At 40.8% G+C, this 17,096-nt stretch overlaps 1 protein-coding gene across 3 annotated transcripts in view; it reads left to right on the top strand.

Moving 5' to 3' along the window:
* The first annotated feature begins 208 nt into the window (after positions 1–208).
* The window catches only part of myo5aa (myosin VAa), a 50,776-nt gene continuing 33,888 nt past the window's right edge, over positions 209–17,096 (top strand). For all 3 annotated transcript variants that reach the window (XM_051380586.1, XM_051380585.1, XM_051380587.1), the window contains exons 1-4: positions 209–465; positions 12,518–12,628; positions 14,276–14,447; positions 15,303–15,447. In XM_051380586.1, the coding sequence (XP_051236546.1) occupies positions 439–465; positions 12,518–12,628; positions 14,276–14,447; positions 15,303–15,447 (455 nt within the window). In that variant the 5' untranslated portion in view covers positions 209–438. The remainder of the gene's footprint in view (positions 466–12,517; positions 12,629–14,275; positions 14,448–15,302; positions 15,448–17,096) is intronic.

Below are 17,096 nucleotides of genomic sequence, written 5' to 3'. Positions count from 1 at the left end.
TGTTTTCCAATTCTATACAATGTGCCAAATTTGAACCAAGGCATCAATATATAAAGTCTGACTGTTTTTTTTCCAGATCAGAGAAATGAACTATCATGGTTGCTGTGGGTTTTTTTTGTTGTTTGTGTATTTCCACCTCTCGACCATCGGGGGTCGCAGTTTCCCACGCAGCAGCAGCCCTCTCCGTTTGGCTGAATCATTTCATCCATCATACCCAGAATGCAAAGTGGGACGCCGAAACCCCAGCAGCAGCAGCAGCAGCAGCCTCAAGCTTTTCAGGTTATCATGGCGATTAAATACACATCTTCCCCTTGAACCTCCGCAGCAACAAAGGATTTCTTCCTCCGCTACATGAAAACACTCACCGAGTCTCAGGCAGCGCGGAGACCTGCCGGAGTTTTAGCCCAGATTGGAGAAAGGACATAGCGAGTGACCGTCATGGCAGCGTCAGAGCTGTACACAAAGGTAAAACAAGTGTATATTTATATGTATATAGCTAGCTGCTAGCATTCAGCTAATTAAACGTCCTACTCGCAGGTTCATGCTAGAATAAATGCCTTCACGTATTTCTGGACGTTGTCTCTGTTAACATGCTGACAGCTTGATTTCCGCTGTAGGGGAAAATGTGTTTTTTTTTTTTTTTAACATCAACTCTCGGTTTTGGTTTGAAATGAATGAAAATGACTGTGAAAGCACATAAAACCAGCTGCTGTGACACGCGCAGGGATGTGTTGGGGTGTTTAAATATAGATGTTAGCGCTGAAATGGGTGCAGCTCACAGAAACACAACAGATGCGGCAGAGTCGTCCTTTCTCATACACGTACCACAAAACAAAATGAGCTTTATTAATATATATATTTTTTGTCGTTTGTCACCTTGTTTGTACACCTAAAACAAGATATCTCCATCCCCCGGGCCTTCATATTTATCATCATCCCGCTCTGGAGGCTAGGGGGCTGGGATGATGCAAAGGCGGTGCCAGTCATCATGGAGGCTCTGCTCTTACGATTTGAAAACATAATATTTGGCGTTAGCTCAAACCTGTGCATCAACCTGACCTCCTGTTACTGTTTTATTTTTATGTTAGAGAGTGTCTGGGGGGCTTGTGACCCGGTTCTCTGGGCTGTGAGAGCCGAGAACCGCAGGTTGGGTACCGCTGAGATGCTGCGACGAGCGCCGCATCCGGACAGTTTAGCATCCTTTAGCATCCTTTAGCATCCAGGTTTAGACTAGCAGAGGCCCTGAAGCCTTAGTGGAGCTTTATATTCCCAAATGCTCGCTGAAGAGAATATGACACTGCTGCTGCCTGCGAGGCCTGTTACACTGAAGACTCACAAGGTCATAAGTGCTGCTGATGTATTTCTATAATTATAAATGTGAAACTAAGAAAGTGGTGTGTGTATGTGTGTGAGAGAGAGGGAGGGAGGTTGAAGGAGATGAGTCACCCATCCCCCTACTTTAAAAGCTGGTGTGTTCAGATTGAATAAGGTTGTGGTGGAGGGGACACATGAAAAAACGAGCTGATGACGATTGCCATTGGGATTCAACTCAACAACAGCATTGCAATGGATTTGTCATTTCAGTTTTATTTCAATTGGATCTGACATGTTGATGGAAGTTGTTGTTTTTTTCCCCCCCAGCCTCTGTTGTCATAAGTGCTTTAGATTACTGCAGACAGGTGGTCAAAGACCGTGTCTTTGAACCAGATGACACAGATTTGAACCCAGTGTCAGCAAATGGAGACTCTGCTGAAATGTTTAAGTCCTGTATCTGACCCTGATCTCTGATCTTGAAGGAGAGAGGCAAACAAAAAGGCACCAATCGAGTGTTGCTGAAACAATTGTTTGATTATTTGAGTGAAGGAAAATTGACCGGCAACAATTTATCGATTTTTGTGATCAAATGTGAATATTTGCATATTATCTTAGTCTTCAGTCTTGCATTGTTGCACAAAACCTAAAACGTGAAGACTTCCTCTTGGACATTTTGTATTTTCTGACATGTTATAAACCAAGCAATAGCTGGGTGCTAGCAGGTTGGCTGTGCTTTATTCCCCTAATTAAATGTCCTTGTCACACATTCTGTATCCTGTGACCAACAACAACTTCAATCTTTGCTATGGAAAATGTGTCTTTTCTAATTGTGATGGTGGCTTTAAATGAATGAAAATGGCTTTGAACCACATAAAACATGCTGGTCTGCCATGCAGTGTCACGTCAGATTAATCTAAAACAAACATAGTTGTTAATTGCAGTCTCAGTTGCATTATAGATTTAGGAACAATAAGGGTTGCTGCATGCTTCTGATCTCTTTGTATGTGTTGGCTTTGCTTAAGTAGCACCTGGGTGTGAAATTACAACCAGCCATCAAACAAAATGCAAGGAGATTTTGGCTGAGGCTGCTAAATCTGTTTCCACTGCCGGCAGGGTTTGGCTCGTCGCCAGCTATCAATCTTATTCCTTAAGAATCTTGTTGGGTTTTAAATGTTTTTTAATTGCAAAGGAATAAGGGAAACGTTGGATGTACGTGTCAGTGTAGCAGGGAAACACAAAGTTAGTTTCTACTTTGAATGGTACAGTCTGTTTTAGAAGTCAACTTCTGATGTCAGACCCCTCTCTGTGATTTACTTTTCCAACAGAGGGGTGGAAAACACTCTGGCCTTTGTGTGTATGAGTCAGCCTTATAGAAGCTTATTGAGTGGGTCTGAGCTGCTTGGTTAACATGCACAAATACACACACAAATACACACACAGCTTCAAATTCAGCTCCAATCTACATTTGGCTCCTGTCTGACCTGACCGCCAGTGTAAAGAGAGGTGACACAGAGGTGAATGTAGATTTTGTTTGTTGGAGGAAAAGGAAGAATCTGCAGTTGTAAACAATAATCAAAAAACATGTTTTTAATTAGATTTGACTGTTCCATTCGCTTGAGCCAAAGTAAATAAGATCAGGATCAAAACAAGTCAGAGGTTGAATATGAATGAAACAGTGCTGTGTAACTAAAAGTAGTGATGGAAGAGAGGGAGGATATTCTCATGGAAGTGAGGCGACACTTCATTACATGACTCGGAGATGGAAAGACTATTCAAACCACAGAGAGAGAGTTTTCAGAAATACATAATGTTTTATGGTACCAAGAGAAGAAGTGCATATTATTTATTTTTAGACTTTCTAGACTCAGCATCGATTCATGAACCTTAACTGGAGAATACTACAGTGTAGATACAGAGTCATATTTATGTTGTCTCAAATTCTCAAAGGCCATGGTTGGCTATCAGTTCTCAGGAGGAGCTGACAGTGAGACGCCAATGAACTATGCTCGCCACGTTATGTTCTTATTCTTTAATTATAATGACAGTAATACAAAACAGGCACTTAAAGTATGTGATTATGTTTCATTACATTAAGATTTTTGGGAAACTGATGAGGAAAGTTTTTCAGAAAGCAAGTCTCATTCATGCACATATACTGTATATTTATCGCAGTATGTGGTGCTTTCAGGTTCACATCACTCTACAGACCTTTGTGACATTATGTGACAAACTGCATAGAGCCTTTGCCTCTTTAACTCTCATACACACATACATGCCACTGGTGTACATGTGCCTTCATTCATATGTCAAACTGCCAGAAAGCTGTTACACACTTAAAAGGCTGTTAGCAAAGGAAAGATACACCTTTGACTCTGTATCAAGTCCATCAGGTTGGTGCCAGTGTATCAGCAACAGAGATGAAGTATTAGTATATTGTGGCAGTGATTGTATGATTGTTCAATCTTTGTCCTGCCTGCATGTGGTACAAGTATGGGACACTAAAAACTTTCACACGTGTTGCACATATGGCCACACGGCAGGAGCGTTGTCATGAACAGCTGATGGGAAGGAAAGCACCTATTGTTACATCACTTGATTGGCGGTTTTCCAAAGCACAGCATGCTTGGTTGTTTCAACCCACAGAGCAGTGCAGTGGTTTTCTGTGATTTAGTATACAGTTATTTTAATTTAATTTATCCCTAGCCCTAATTTTTATCCAGCTGCATGGCTCCATGGATAGCAATGTCGGTCAGTCGGTCAGTCGGTTGATCCACCACTTTGCTGCAAACTGAAATATCTCAACAAGTATCGGATGGATTGTCATGGAATCTGTTACAGACATGCATGTTACCCTCAGGATAAATTGCAATAACTTTGGTGATCCCCTGACTTCTCCTCTAGCGCCATCTCCCAGTCAAAAATTATATTTGTACAGCATTTTGGTTTATTATGAATGCAAAACTAAAGACATTCTCATGAGCCTTACCTGTGCTTTGTGTTTAGTGCAAATAAGCAACTGTTACCGTGCTAACACGTTAAACTACGGTGGTGAACATTACTTACACATACATTCCATATGATGGCCATATTATAGTAGTTTAGTTCATATAATTACGCAGTGGAACAGAACAATCATTCTTTCTGTGCCGTAGGTGTCATCTCAACTGCATCCGGCGCCCAGTGTTACGTTATCTAATGTCAGTGGTGTATTTTTTTCTCCTCAGCTCTAATTAAGAGCATGTGCATTCGATTACTGAGATAACCTGGTTAAAGTAATTGCATAGTCATGTTGTATATGCTCTGGCATGTAGTCACCGCAGTCCTGTCCAACACAGACGAACACACCGAGGGCAGACGCATAGAGGAGGGCTGCATGTTTATGGGTAAAAATGGTGATTCTGATTATCATGTTAAGCGTGACAGTGTAGAAATTTTCTCTTTTTTTTCTCTTTAGCATCTTATTTCAACATTGATTCAATTTTCAACTGGTATCCCAAAGTAAATTAAATATCATTGTTACACAACACAAATATAATCAAATATTTGGTTTAGTAACCAACATTTTGATCAATGTTTAGGTGTTCATGAAAAGCACTCCTCTAAAAGATTCAGGTTTACTGCGTGTCTATGCATCTGTCAGACGTTTTTTTTTTTTGGAGCCATGTCAGTGGCTTGTGGGAAAGTCTTGTTTTCTCGCTCTGAGAGTCTGTCTGCCTCCCAGCTCATGTGATTGAGAAAGGAAGCCGGGATGTTTGATAGACAGTCGGGATGGCCAGTCATCTGTCACAGGGCAGGGAACTTTAGGCAACGGCGGTGAACGCCGCTTGTGTCTGCAGACACAATGAGAAGGTTTCATCCACCAGTGAGTTCTGGAGCTCAGCGCTCGATCAGCTAGTGTCTGGTCTTGTAGCGCGAGTGGCTGTCACAGCATGAGCTAGAGACTTGGTAAAGAGACGATAAGAAGATGAACCGGGAGTTGGAGTATATGTTTGTCCAAGTAAGTTTTTGCTTCTTTTAGGCTTTCAGTTCTCGTCCCATGCCTCCATTCATTGATTAAGTAGATATATAGTCTGAAAGATCTTATGGTTAAAGGAGATTGATTTTAAATCAAATTAAACAGTTTGCTCTGTTGAAGGAGAAGCTAATGTGTCTTTTTAGCTAAATGTGGTTCTTTGATAAGTCATCTGTAAATTCCTGGTCTTGAATTTGGTATATTGTCTCTTCAACGTACAACATGGAGCCCCAGTCCTGGCACACCCTTCTTCTGCAGAAAAAAAGTTATGTCACTGAAATCAGCAGGGCAGTAATGACTCCAGATTAGCAACAAATCAGATTTTAGCCTGAGCTGAGTTTTTGAAACTGAATAACAGCAATGTGGTTGTTTCAGATGGTCGAAATTGAATCAGTGGAAGTAGTTTGTAGTTTGTCCTATTTGTAGATACAGGCTGCCTGTCTTGCTTTGGCTAGAACACAACCTAGTTGGCTAGATGGAGGAGCAATGTGTTCTTATTGAATGATAATGTAGCAGCATGTTGTTGTCCTATAGCTCTACAGCCCATGTAAGTCATTTCCCACAGGTCAACTGTTTGCTGTGGACTGTTGTATGTAACATCAATGGAAGGACATTTATAGACAACCACGAAAACATTGTCTCTGAAGAGCTGTTAGCTTAGCATGGCTTATTTTCCATTTGATTGTTTGCAGATCTTTTCCTAGACATGCTCAGGTCTATTGTCTGGTACAAACATAAGACAAAAGCACAGCTGTGCACGGATTCTCCTGCCCTGACATAACGTACAGAAGTGAACTACACTAAGAGTCAGCACTGACTAAACTAATGTGATTAGGTGCCAGGCAGCGTCATAGCTTCTTAGCAAGCGACTCTGATCTCTGGCAGTCACTGGACATTGGCACGCTAGTCTAGTTAGGGAACACCATTGGGTGTAGTGGGACTAGCAGGGTTTCTGTCCAACCAAAGTCTCCACCAGCACTGAGGTCTCTGTATCTTGGCGTCATGCTGCGTCTGCCCAGCTGAGCAGAAAAACAGCAGATTCTCACATGAGTGGCATCATGTGACGAGGCCTCTGCGGTCTGGGACTCCATTGACTGCTTTACTAAGAATATGTGAGCAAAACACTTTTTGCGCACTGCTGCAGCCGTAGAGAGTTGTCTCAGCCAGACTTTATTGTAAAATGTTATCGTTTTAGTCTATTGCAATCTGTTCTATAAAATTAAAAGAATGAGATTACTCATTGGACAAGACACTTCTCCACAACAGAGTTGAGGATGAGACATTTTTGACCTGAGTTTATTGTTGTAGTTGTAATATATAACTGATCAATATCTGAGTAAACCAACGGGGTTACCATATAGTTATTATCCCATTCAGACACAGCCTCAGTATTGAAGGGAGGCCATGGGACACTCTTTTAGTCTTCCTTTTAGTTAACTGTACTACCTAAAAGTATAGATGGCAGGTTTTCAGCTCTTTACATACGCAGTAAAGATTATTTTCTCACGCTTTATTGGATAATGGCCATTATTGCCGTTATGTGATAAAGTGAGATCATAAACATATCACATATAATTGATAATAATCATATTTTAGACTTAATGCAAAAATAACAACAATAGTCCTAATGCAAATAGCAATTCCCTTTTATATTTGATTTCCATGAAAGTGGTCTGATAAGCATTCAGTTAGGCTTATACAGCATAAGTGTAAGCAGGAGAAAGCCCAGAGCGGGTTCAGAGGAGGCATTGCAGGCCAGGGTGACTCCAGTCCAGGAAAGCTCACTATTGGCAAGGTGAAGTCTCTAATCTGCTGCTGACTTTGTGCAGATTTGTAAACACTTCTCATGGATGCCCCGCCTCGTGGGTACAGCCCAACACCCCCAACACACACACACACACGCATGCAGTTTGTGCACATATAAGCTGCAGGCACACTCTCACAATGCCCCTGATCTCCAAATCTCAGTCTTCCTCTAATGTCCTTGCAGAGGAGTTGCAGTAAAGCATGTCTGGTCACCTTTCTTCATATTAAGAGATTACAACCATCTTTGATCTTTGGTTACACACAGTTTAAGATGGAATCTGTTTAATGTCATAAATATTTAATTAATGTGACATCCATACTTATTGTTTGTCTCCTGCCTTAATGTCAACTTTTGGATGCTTACATTATTCCATGTTCAATGTGTCTGCCTGTGGTTCAGGACAGGAATGGACACAGTATATAAGCCTTTGTCGTCACAATAGCAGTAGTTGCTGTAGTGGTAACCTGGTGCCATATGAGAATGTAATGCAATCTTGGTGTAGTTGACTGCAATAAGATTAGCCACTGTTAAACCCGGAGTTACCCTAATCAGGTCCTGATCCTTTGTCTCAGTTAAACCAGGATTAGCATCAGCCCAGCCTTGTACCTTCAGGAGCTGCCTTTCCCTGCTGTGAACTGACCTTCTGACAGCCACTGTGAGGGAAAGTGTAGACTCGTTTCAGGGTTTCGATACAAATGATACAAAGTATTTGAATTAAAATATGTTGTTGTGATGATGATGACAGGCAGTGATATACTTATTTTCTTAGAGTAAGCACGAGTGATTACCATAAATAACAATGATGAGAATGACCAGTTTTAATCACAGTGGTTCAGCCGTGTGATCTGTTCACATGAAAGGGACACTCCATCTATTTTACAACCTCAGTTTACTATGATAACAGTGTAATGTTTTCTGTGGCTCTGGAGGAGCTTCACTAAGTTAGAGAAAAAATAACCCTGATGTTGTCATAATGATGTCATGAGGGTTATCTCAGTGTGGGCTCAGACACTATAAATCTATAACAGAAAGCCTGTGTTACAAACGGTTATTAACAGTGGAGTTTGAAAGGCATGAGCATTTAACAGACAGGGAGGGTCTAACAAAAGACCGAAGAGGCTTTGATCGTGTAGGTTTGACCCAAAGAACTAAAGGTCACGATATCTTGGTCACTGCTGCTTCAATCTGTTTTTAATCTGTCTCTTGTGAATCCTTCAGCCATATGGAGGTCCAATACTAAATTGCTGTAGTAGTGCTTTAATCTAGTGTAATAACCAAATCAGAAGTCACTCGACTGGGTCTCCACTGCCTTTACTGGAGTAAAAGAAAAGCAATTAAACATGTGCTGAGGGCAGTATCACACTGAATACATTGAATACGTCACCATTCTTCTCTTACTGACTGGCAGCAGGAGTCGTAGGAGGTGTTGCATTGTTTTTATGCAAGCTCTCCATGTTCTAATTCGGATCTATTGAACATAATACAACTAGTATTCTCTTTTTTCTTTTTTACTTTTATTGCTATCTTTATCTATCTAAACCCTTCTTGCTTTTTGCACATTTAAATGAAATATACTTTTAACCCCCTTAGGACACATGTGACCCTCACATCAGTGTGACCACACCCAGAGTCCCAGGGTAAAGAAAAACAAAAGGAAATAGACCCACATGCAAAATCTCTCATTGGCTGCTTGAGTTCATAGATGGCGTCTGTGTACACTCATGCATGCCGCACATGTGGAGTGAGCTCAATGCAGAGACACTCTAGTCATGTGATTTCTGATGTCACAGATGCTCTGACGTCTTACTCCTTTTTTTCGTCACCCGTCTCCTCTTCGTCTGCCGCCCATAACACACCAGCCTGGCCACCATCCGTCCCTCTGACTCATCACATTTTTCTCTCCTACTTTCAGATGTTCCTCTTTTCCAGCTTGTGTTTCATTGTGGAAGATTATGTCCTTGAAACCTTGTGTGTGTGTGTGTGTGTGTGTGTGTGTGTGTGTGTGTGTGTGTGTGTGTGTGTGTGTGTGTGTGTGTGTGTGTGTGTGTGTGTGTGTGTGTGTGTGTGTGTGGTCGACTTTCATCCTTCACCTCTCCTCTGTTTTCTGAACCCAGGGGAATTTGTTGGTCTATAAATATGATTCATAGCCCCTGCAGCTGTATTATATTGCTGTCTGTCTGTCTTTTCGTCCCATACTCAGGTCAGAAAAGAAATGTCCAGACTAGCAGCATATTTCAGTGTGAGGTGTGAGCCCATTCAGGATTATGTGAGCGTGTGTGTGTGTGTGTGTGTGTGTGTGTGTGTGTGTGTGTGTGTGTGTGTGTGTGTGTGTGTGTGTGTGTGTGTGTGTGTGTGTGTGTGGATCAGGAAGTGTGCTCAGTAGCGCAGCAATGTCTCTCTGAGGTGTGATGCTGCTCAAAACTCGCTGTTGCTATTTTTAGCCTTTGTCCTCCTCCTCCTGCTCCTCCCTCTCTCCCGTATGTCTCTCTCCCTCTTTCTCTCTCTTGGTTGCTAGGAGGCTGGCTGATGGGACGGTCTCCTGTAGGGACCAAAAAGGTGAATCAACTAACAAAATGGTGGAATGGAAAGAGGGATAGACAGAAGCTATATTTGCCTGTATTGAACCCTTTAGCACACAGTTTTCCCATTTTGTTATGCAAGCGTTCTTTTTTTATTTACAAAAAGCAAAAAAAGGAACAAATTCATCTGGGCCCATAAAATAGGTCAACATAACCGAACTAAACTGAAGAGGCCTGAACAGCACAAACTGAGATGTGGGGGAAATGTATAGTGGCTGACCAGGCCACCATTCAGACACAAAAAAAAAAGAAAACATGACAGTATAGTGCTACCTAATATTAACTAAGGCAAAGTAATGAAAACACAATATCAAAAACATAACTGTGAAAGAAAACACTGCCCCCCAAGATGCAGGACCGGCTGATTGTACCAATAACATGTCAACATTAATGTTGCAGTTTTATTGCACAGATTCTTTATCAGCAAATGAAACCACTAATTACAGAAATAGTCTTGAATTCAAAATTTTTAAGTTGTTTTTATTTATTACATCTTTAAATGAGGAAAAAAAAGATGTCTCTAATTAAGAGTAAGACAGGGATGTTTGACCTCAGATATCTTGGCATGTGAGGTTGTGACCTGTCGCTTGGTTATTATGCTGGTTGTTGGTTGTGATTTAGCTTGTGATTTTAATTCAACACAGACATACTCTGTCTCTCTCTCTCTTTGTCTGTCTGTCTCACTTCATGCTTTTCTGTACACAGTAGAGCCCGACAGATAAATGAGCCAATACCAGCCCATTTATCAGCTGATATTCGCTTATCACAGGTATATTCATATCAGTGTATGTGCCAGCCATTATACAGTTCAACAGAGCACTAACATGTTCAGCATTATTATTAAAGTTTTCCCTGTATAGTTCCTTTTTCCTTCATCTTTTTATTTTCTTATTTTTCTGATTTTGGTGGTGTTTTTATCAACTGTGTCCTCTGACCTGCACAGATTTGCTTTTACCTGTCACTCAATTGCCAACCTAAACCACACCGTACACTATCTGACCGCACTGATCACACAGTTTGGTGCTCCTGCAGGGGTGGAGAGAGAAAAGGATTAGAGAAAGAAAGAAAAAACTGGGACAAGCTGGGGGTTTGATGGTGTTCTTTAAATAAAAACAACCACATCCAGTACAGTTCTGTGTTCACAGAGGATAAATAGTTTGTTGATGGCACTCAAGTTAGAGATATCGGAGTATTGGCAGGAACACTTTCTCTTTGATTTCAGGGTTCTCTCTCCATTCTTCTCTTCTTAACTAGTAAGAGACAGGCAGGCGGAGGGAGGGAGGGAGGGAGAGCGGGAGGACGGACATGGGTGTGTGTGACCATGATGTCATGATTCAGATGATCGGTAGTGAAGCAGCAGATCAAATTAACCAGTTCCTCTCCCGTTGTGCCCTTCCACAATGAGGTCTTTCTATCTGGCCTCTCTGAAATCGCCATCAGCAGTTTATATAACGAAGCCATGAAATTGTTGTCAGAAAGATTCCCGCCGCTCATCATCATGTGCTTCAGTTGCCGCAGGCCTCATCAAGAAAGTGTCATTCAGATGTTCCATGGTTATTGGTTCACTGTGTGTGTGTGTTCAGTATTCGCTTGTATTTGAAATAAATGAGTATCAGCAAAGTGAAAATCCTCATTTGTGTTGAGATTATAACACGCTAAGGTTTTAGTGTAAATCCCGCAGTGATTTGATTTGTGGAGGTACGTGCGTGAATGTGGGTTTATTTTTAGTCTTAGTGTCCTGAATGATGCTTTAACAAAGACAAAGGGATGAGGCGTCTTTATATCTGTATATATCATCTGTATATTTTCACAGCTCATTCATTTATATGTCACAAAACTAACCCACATATATGTCAGGTGAAGCGGATAAAACAAACCCCACCAGAATCCGTTCTGTTAAACCTCTTAACGTAATTTTGTCTCATCTGCCTTCTTACGTAATGTCAAATGTGAGAAACAACCTCAGTGTTGTTTGACCACTGACTTATTTCTGCACACACATTCACACACTGCAGGCCCCCATCTGTCTGCGTTTTTAAAGTTCACAGCAAGGTTCTCTCAATCTCGTAACCACTGCGCAGTCGTCCGGCGAACCATTCGAACTAAAGCGCGCGTGTGTGTGTGTGTGTACATGCATCTACGTATTTGAGCTAGATTCCTCAGCCATGTGACTGCCAGTGTTCATCACTGTTTTTCACCACATGTCTGTGATCAGCTGATTGCCTCCAGTCACAAGTCTGTAAGGCCTGAAACAGTTTTATAGTGAACTGTGTGTGTGTGTGTGTGTGTGTGTGTGTGTGTGTGTGTGTGTGTGAATTTTAACTTCTAATCACAACTGCATTCTTCAGTCGTTATGAGCTACTATTTGTTCAATAGTTTGTTCCCACAGTTTTACCGACCATTACGAACCTTGTGCTTATGACTGTAAAATCATAAGAGTCCAGTGTTTTCTCTAAGGTAATCTGGTTTTAGCTATCTGTAGAAAGGGAGTAAACTCTCCAGTGAACTGTCACCCCCCTCTCTTAAAAGAGTCTGAGTTGAACCGACGTGGAGTAAAAAAACTAATTAAGCTGGTTTATTTCACTAGAATACTTTTTCTGATGAGTTTAGAAGTGTGGTATTTTCGAAAAAAAAATGTTTTTATATGGTTTATTTCTAATGCTGTCAGCATACGTCATCACCATTTAAAGAATGGCATTAAAGTCCTGAAAAAGGTTTTGGATGGTAATGTGAAATAACATCATCCCTGGCTCCTGCTATGACATGTCTTAATCTAACTTTTCCTCCTGTTTTCCTATCTCTCAGTGTGCTCGGGTGTGGATCCCCGATGCAGAGGAGGTGTGGAAGTCTGCTGAGCTGACGAAGGACTACAAAAATGGCGACGCTTCCCTGCAGCTCATGTTGGAGGATGGAACGGTGAGGATGAATGGAAGAATAATGTAGAGAGGAATCAGTATCTTTGTTTTTTCTCTCCTCAGCTCTTTTGGTTGCATTCTCTGTCTCTCTGCCTCAAAGACACTTCAAAGTGCTGGCTCTCATTAGCGGCTATTGGTTTTACCATTAGCACTCTCCACAAATGAGACCAGCTTGCAAAGATGCCCCAAGGAGCATTTTAAATGTATAGCAGTAAATTGAATCCCTCAGCTTTGAATACAAACAGCCACCAGCACACAGTCCTTATACCAATCACTAATAAGCAGCACTCTTGTTAATGAATGTAGGCTGCTGGCAAAACCATTTGCCATATTGCTCATAATGTTTTATTATTCATATGATCATACTATCATCACTATCAAGGGGGTTACTGTATGTGTTTGGTTCTGGCTGTTTAATGTCTCCAAACATCTTCAACAGTTTTCAGTGAAATATGGCTGAAAGTTAGGCTGAGCTGAGGACAAAGTGACAGATATTTGGTACCAATCCAGGCCAGGTGGATGTCAAGGTTTTTTATTTTTATTGTCAAGGTTATTTGTGTTGCTACATATCATACATCATGTCTCAGTGAGCTTTACAGATACTGAACCAGATCCATATGCAGATTAAAATTATAAATATTTTCTATTAATAAAAATACACATTTAGATGATCATCCTTGATGGAGTTGTGCTTTCTTTAAGTGCTGAGCACTATTCGTTTATAGATAGTTGCTGCTGAACATTATCAAGATAAAACAATTAATTATTCAGTCAAGCAATCAGACGAGCAAATGCATTCCTGATGTTGTTGCTAAAATACTTCCTCTAACAGAATGAAAAGAAAGAGATCCATTTGATAGGGATGTATAAAATGTGAAATGTGAGGATGAAACCATACAAGCTGAAGTTCTAACACAAAACCGAAAACAAAATTAATACAGTACAGTACAGCTTTGAACCACTGCTGGTTTTGCTCCAGAGCCACGGCAAATCAGTAGCCTGTCTCATGACATTTCTGAGAACGTATGAAATTATGTATAAATACTTTTAGTTGGGAGTGGACTGTTATTGATTATTTAAACGATTGGCTCTGTACTGTTAGTCAACTTCAGACAGCCAGACCTGAAAAACTCGTAACCAAACACATAAAGGAGCATACAGATGTCCTTCAGGAGAAATGCCTCACTGGATTTTATTGCAGGATTGATTTAACCTGATGTTTGGGGAGAAAACCTTTTCACTTTTGGCTTTTAGCAATGAAATGTCATGTTTCTCTCTCATCATTTGGTGAGTATAAACAGAATGTAATCTGTAGTAAGGATGATTGATGAGAAAATCAATTCTAGTTGTAGTTTGGCCTCAAAAAGTACTTGCATCTTATCGGCTGGCAGGTATTGGTAAAAGTCATTAATCAGACTCAGGCTCAAACATATTGTAATCTCAGCCATTGGACTGAGTTAGTTTAATATGATGTGTGGTACAGATCATATATCATTGCTGCTGGATAAAGGTGTCGTCTTAATATGTACAATGTCAATGAATTAGTAGTAGGGTAACACAGGTTGGGGTCAGATTTGCACCGTCCCAAGTGTATGAATTCTGCATTGCTTAAGTGCGTTCTATCTCAACACTCCTGTTTCATCTTCAGAGCATCGAACACACACTGGACCCCAAGACGAAGAACCTGCCTTACCTGCGAAACCCCGACATCCTTGTGGGCGAAAATGACCTTACGGCACTCAGCTACCTCCATGAGCCGGCCGTGCTCCACAATCTCAAAGTCCGCTTCGTCGACTCCAAACTCATCTACACTTATTGCGGTAGGTGGCACTTCACATGTCTAATGAAGCCCGACTTTATGTTGTTAGTGCTTTGGACTTATTATGGCATCCTCAGGGAGACAATCTGTACAGCGTACAATACCCTCTGTCCATAGACCCTCGAAAATGACATGATTTGTTTAGTTTCAGAGTGGATGGTTTTATAGTTTATTAGTTAAGCACTGCCTTGATGTCTGACTTGACTGTCTGTGATGTTCAATAACCTCCATTGTATTTTTACTGAAAGTCAAGCATTGTTTATTTTCTCAATTCAACATTGGAAATGCTGAAAGCTATGCCTATCAACTGTGTTTACACTCATTTATAAAACTTATCCCTCATTAGCTGTAAACTATAGTAATATTCACTTCTGTTGTACAGTTAAGTGTTGTTTGCTTCATTCTAGAGCATAAATGCACACACTGCATGAGATGTGTTTGGTTTTTCATTCAGTCAAATAGTCACTTTGTCCTTCCATTCACCTCTTGTGCTGTATTTTAAAGTTTTGTTTTTGCTACAAAAATAAAATATAGCTCATTGTACTTTAGCTATATGCACATATGAATATGCACATTTCTGCAGTCCTGCAACATCCCTCTGCAGTTAATCTTCTCAACGATTGAAGTTATTGGGAACAATGTGGGCTTCAGGATCTTTTTTTCTCCTCTGCTTGCACTGCTGTGTTCTCATACACAAGCATCTTCAGTTTTGATAAGGAGCAGATGATATAAAACAATATGCAGTGTATACTCTACCTTTTCAGTTTGGAAAGAAGCATCCCACTGTCACCTGTGTGATATACTCCAGTTCAGCTGCTGGTGGGCTCATACTTTCCCTTTGTTTTCTGTGTTGTAGGAATCGTTCTGGTGGCCATCAACCCGTATGAGACACTGCCGATCTACGGAACAGACATCATCAATGCCTACAGTGGTCAAAATATGGGAGACATGGACCCACACATCTTTGCCGTAGCAGAGGAGGCTTACAAACAGATGGCCAGGTTTGTGTGTGATACCTGAGTAGCCTTGGTTCTAGTCTCCATGTTGCTCAGCCCTCCCTCTCTCTTCTGGGTTTGTAGGTCAAAGCTGAACCAGGAATAGTCTCATGGTGGTCTCACCGTCTCTCTCTCTCTGTCTCTCTCTCTCTGTGTCTCTCTGTCTCTCTCTCTCTCTCTCTCTCTCTCTCTCTCTCGCTCTCTGTCTTGCCCTTTAAATCTCACACACACACACACACACACACACACACACACACTGCTTTTCTCTGCAGGAGCCAACCAGTAGATCTCTTTGGTCCCCCCCCTCTGGGACACTAACATACACATGTGTACTAACAGTGCTGTATACCAAGTTTAATCAGCACTCAGATCTACCTCCCTCCTTCTTTCACACAGGGCAGTGACCCTTCAGTGTGTCCAGGGTGACATATAGTAGCACGCCTGGCATACTCCATGTGGGAGAGCAGTGTAGGTACATGCAGTGTAATCTTACAGTTTGATAGTAAACGATGATACGCTGTATGTGTATAGCACTTTGATTAATAAAGTGTTTTATAGCAACAAATAAAAAGCAATGCAAATAACGATAAATTAATTAATTTATTGCCGTATATAATCATTTATTGCCGTATATATTTATTCTGTTAATACTGTTCATAATGTAAATATCCTGCCAGTATATTCCTTCATATATCTATAATGTTATTATTACTTTTTCTTTACATATTTCTGTACATTTGTAAATTACTTTGCACTTCTGGTTGATGCTAACTGCATTTCGTTGTTTTGTACCTGTATTTACAGTGACAATAAAGTTGAATCAAATCAATGATGTAATCAAACACAGCAGATTAAAAGACAATTGAAATTCAAATAAGAAAATACAATTGCACTGATGGACGATTAAAAAAGTATTTATAATTGCTTCTTTCATAAAAAGTATATAGTAAAAGCACCTAAGGAGTCAGTAAAACAATGATATATATATATTTGAGCAAGGTAACATTTAGTGCTTTAAAAGTAATTATTAGAAACACTAGTTAAGTTTGTAAAGCTCGGTTTGACAGTCTGTGTCTCAATAGGCTTCACATGTCCACAACACTGGTTGCAGACACTGCCAGAGGTCTCTAGTATACAAGGAAAACCTCCCCAAAACTCAAAAAACAAAAAAATAAAAGATGTCCTGAGAGGTGAAATTCAAGCAAGGAGCTTCTCAAAGAGCTAGGAATGGGATAGGAGAAGGAGAAATACCAATTTGTGAGAGAAGACATTATCGCAACAGAGCTACCAGCAGCATGGAGTTTACTCAAAAGAAAGGTGGCACAAGAGAAGGGGAGGCAGCATGGCTTCCAGATTTTATTTCAGTTCTTGGGATAACGAGGAGGGCTTGCTGGGATTATAAAGCATTAAAGGAACATAGAGGCTTATAAAGGTGTGTTCACACCTGCTCTGCCTGCAGGCATTGGAAATGTTTGTTGATGAAAGCATCTGACACTTTCTATCTGCCCTAGACCCAACACTCCAATTATTAGACATCAGAGTCAAGCATGGCCCTTAACCTTATCTTCATCATCACTGACTAAACTAGAAGCAGGATTCTACCAAAAGCTTGTGCCAGTCAGAACTAGTCCATAGGTCCTCAACCCTGTCTGTCT

This window comes from Dicentrarchus labrax, unplaced genomic scaffold, assembly GCF_905237075.1.
Source record: "Dicentrarchus labrax unplaced genomic scaffold, dlabrax2021, whole genome shotgun sequence".
NCBI classification, from domain to species: domain Eukaryota; kingdom Metazoa; phylum Chordata; class Actinopteri; family Moronidae; genus Dicentrarchus; species Dicentrarchus labrax.
This window is presented reverse-complemented; position numbering and strand designations above follow the sequence as displayed.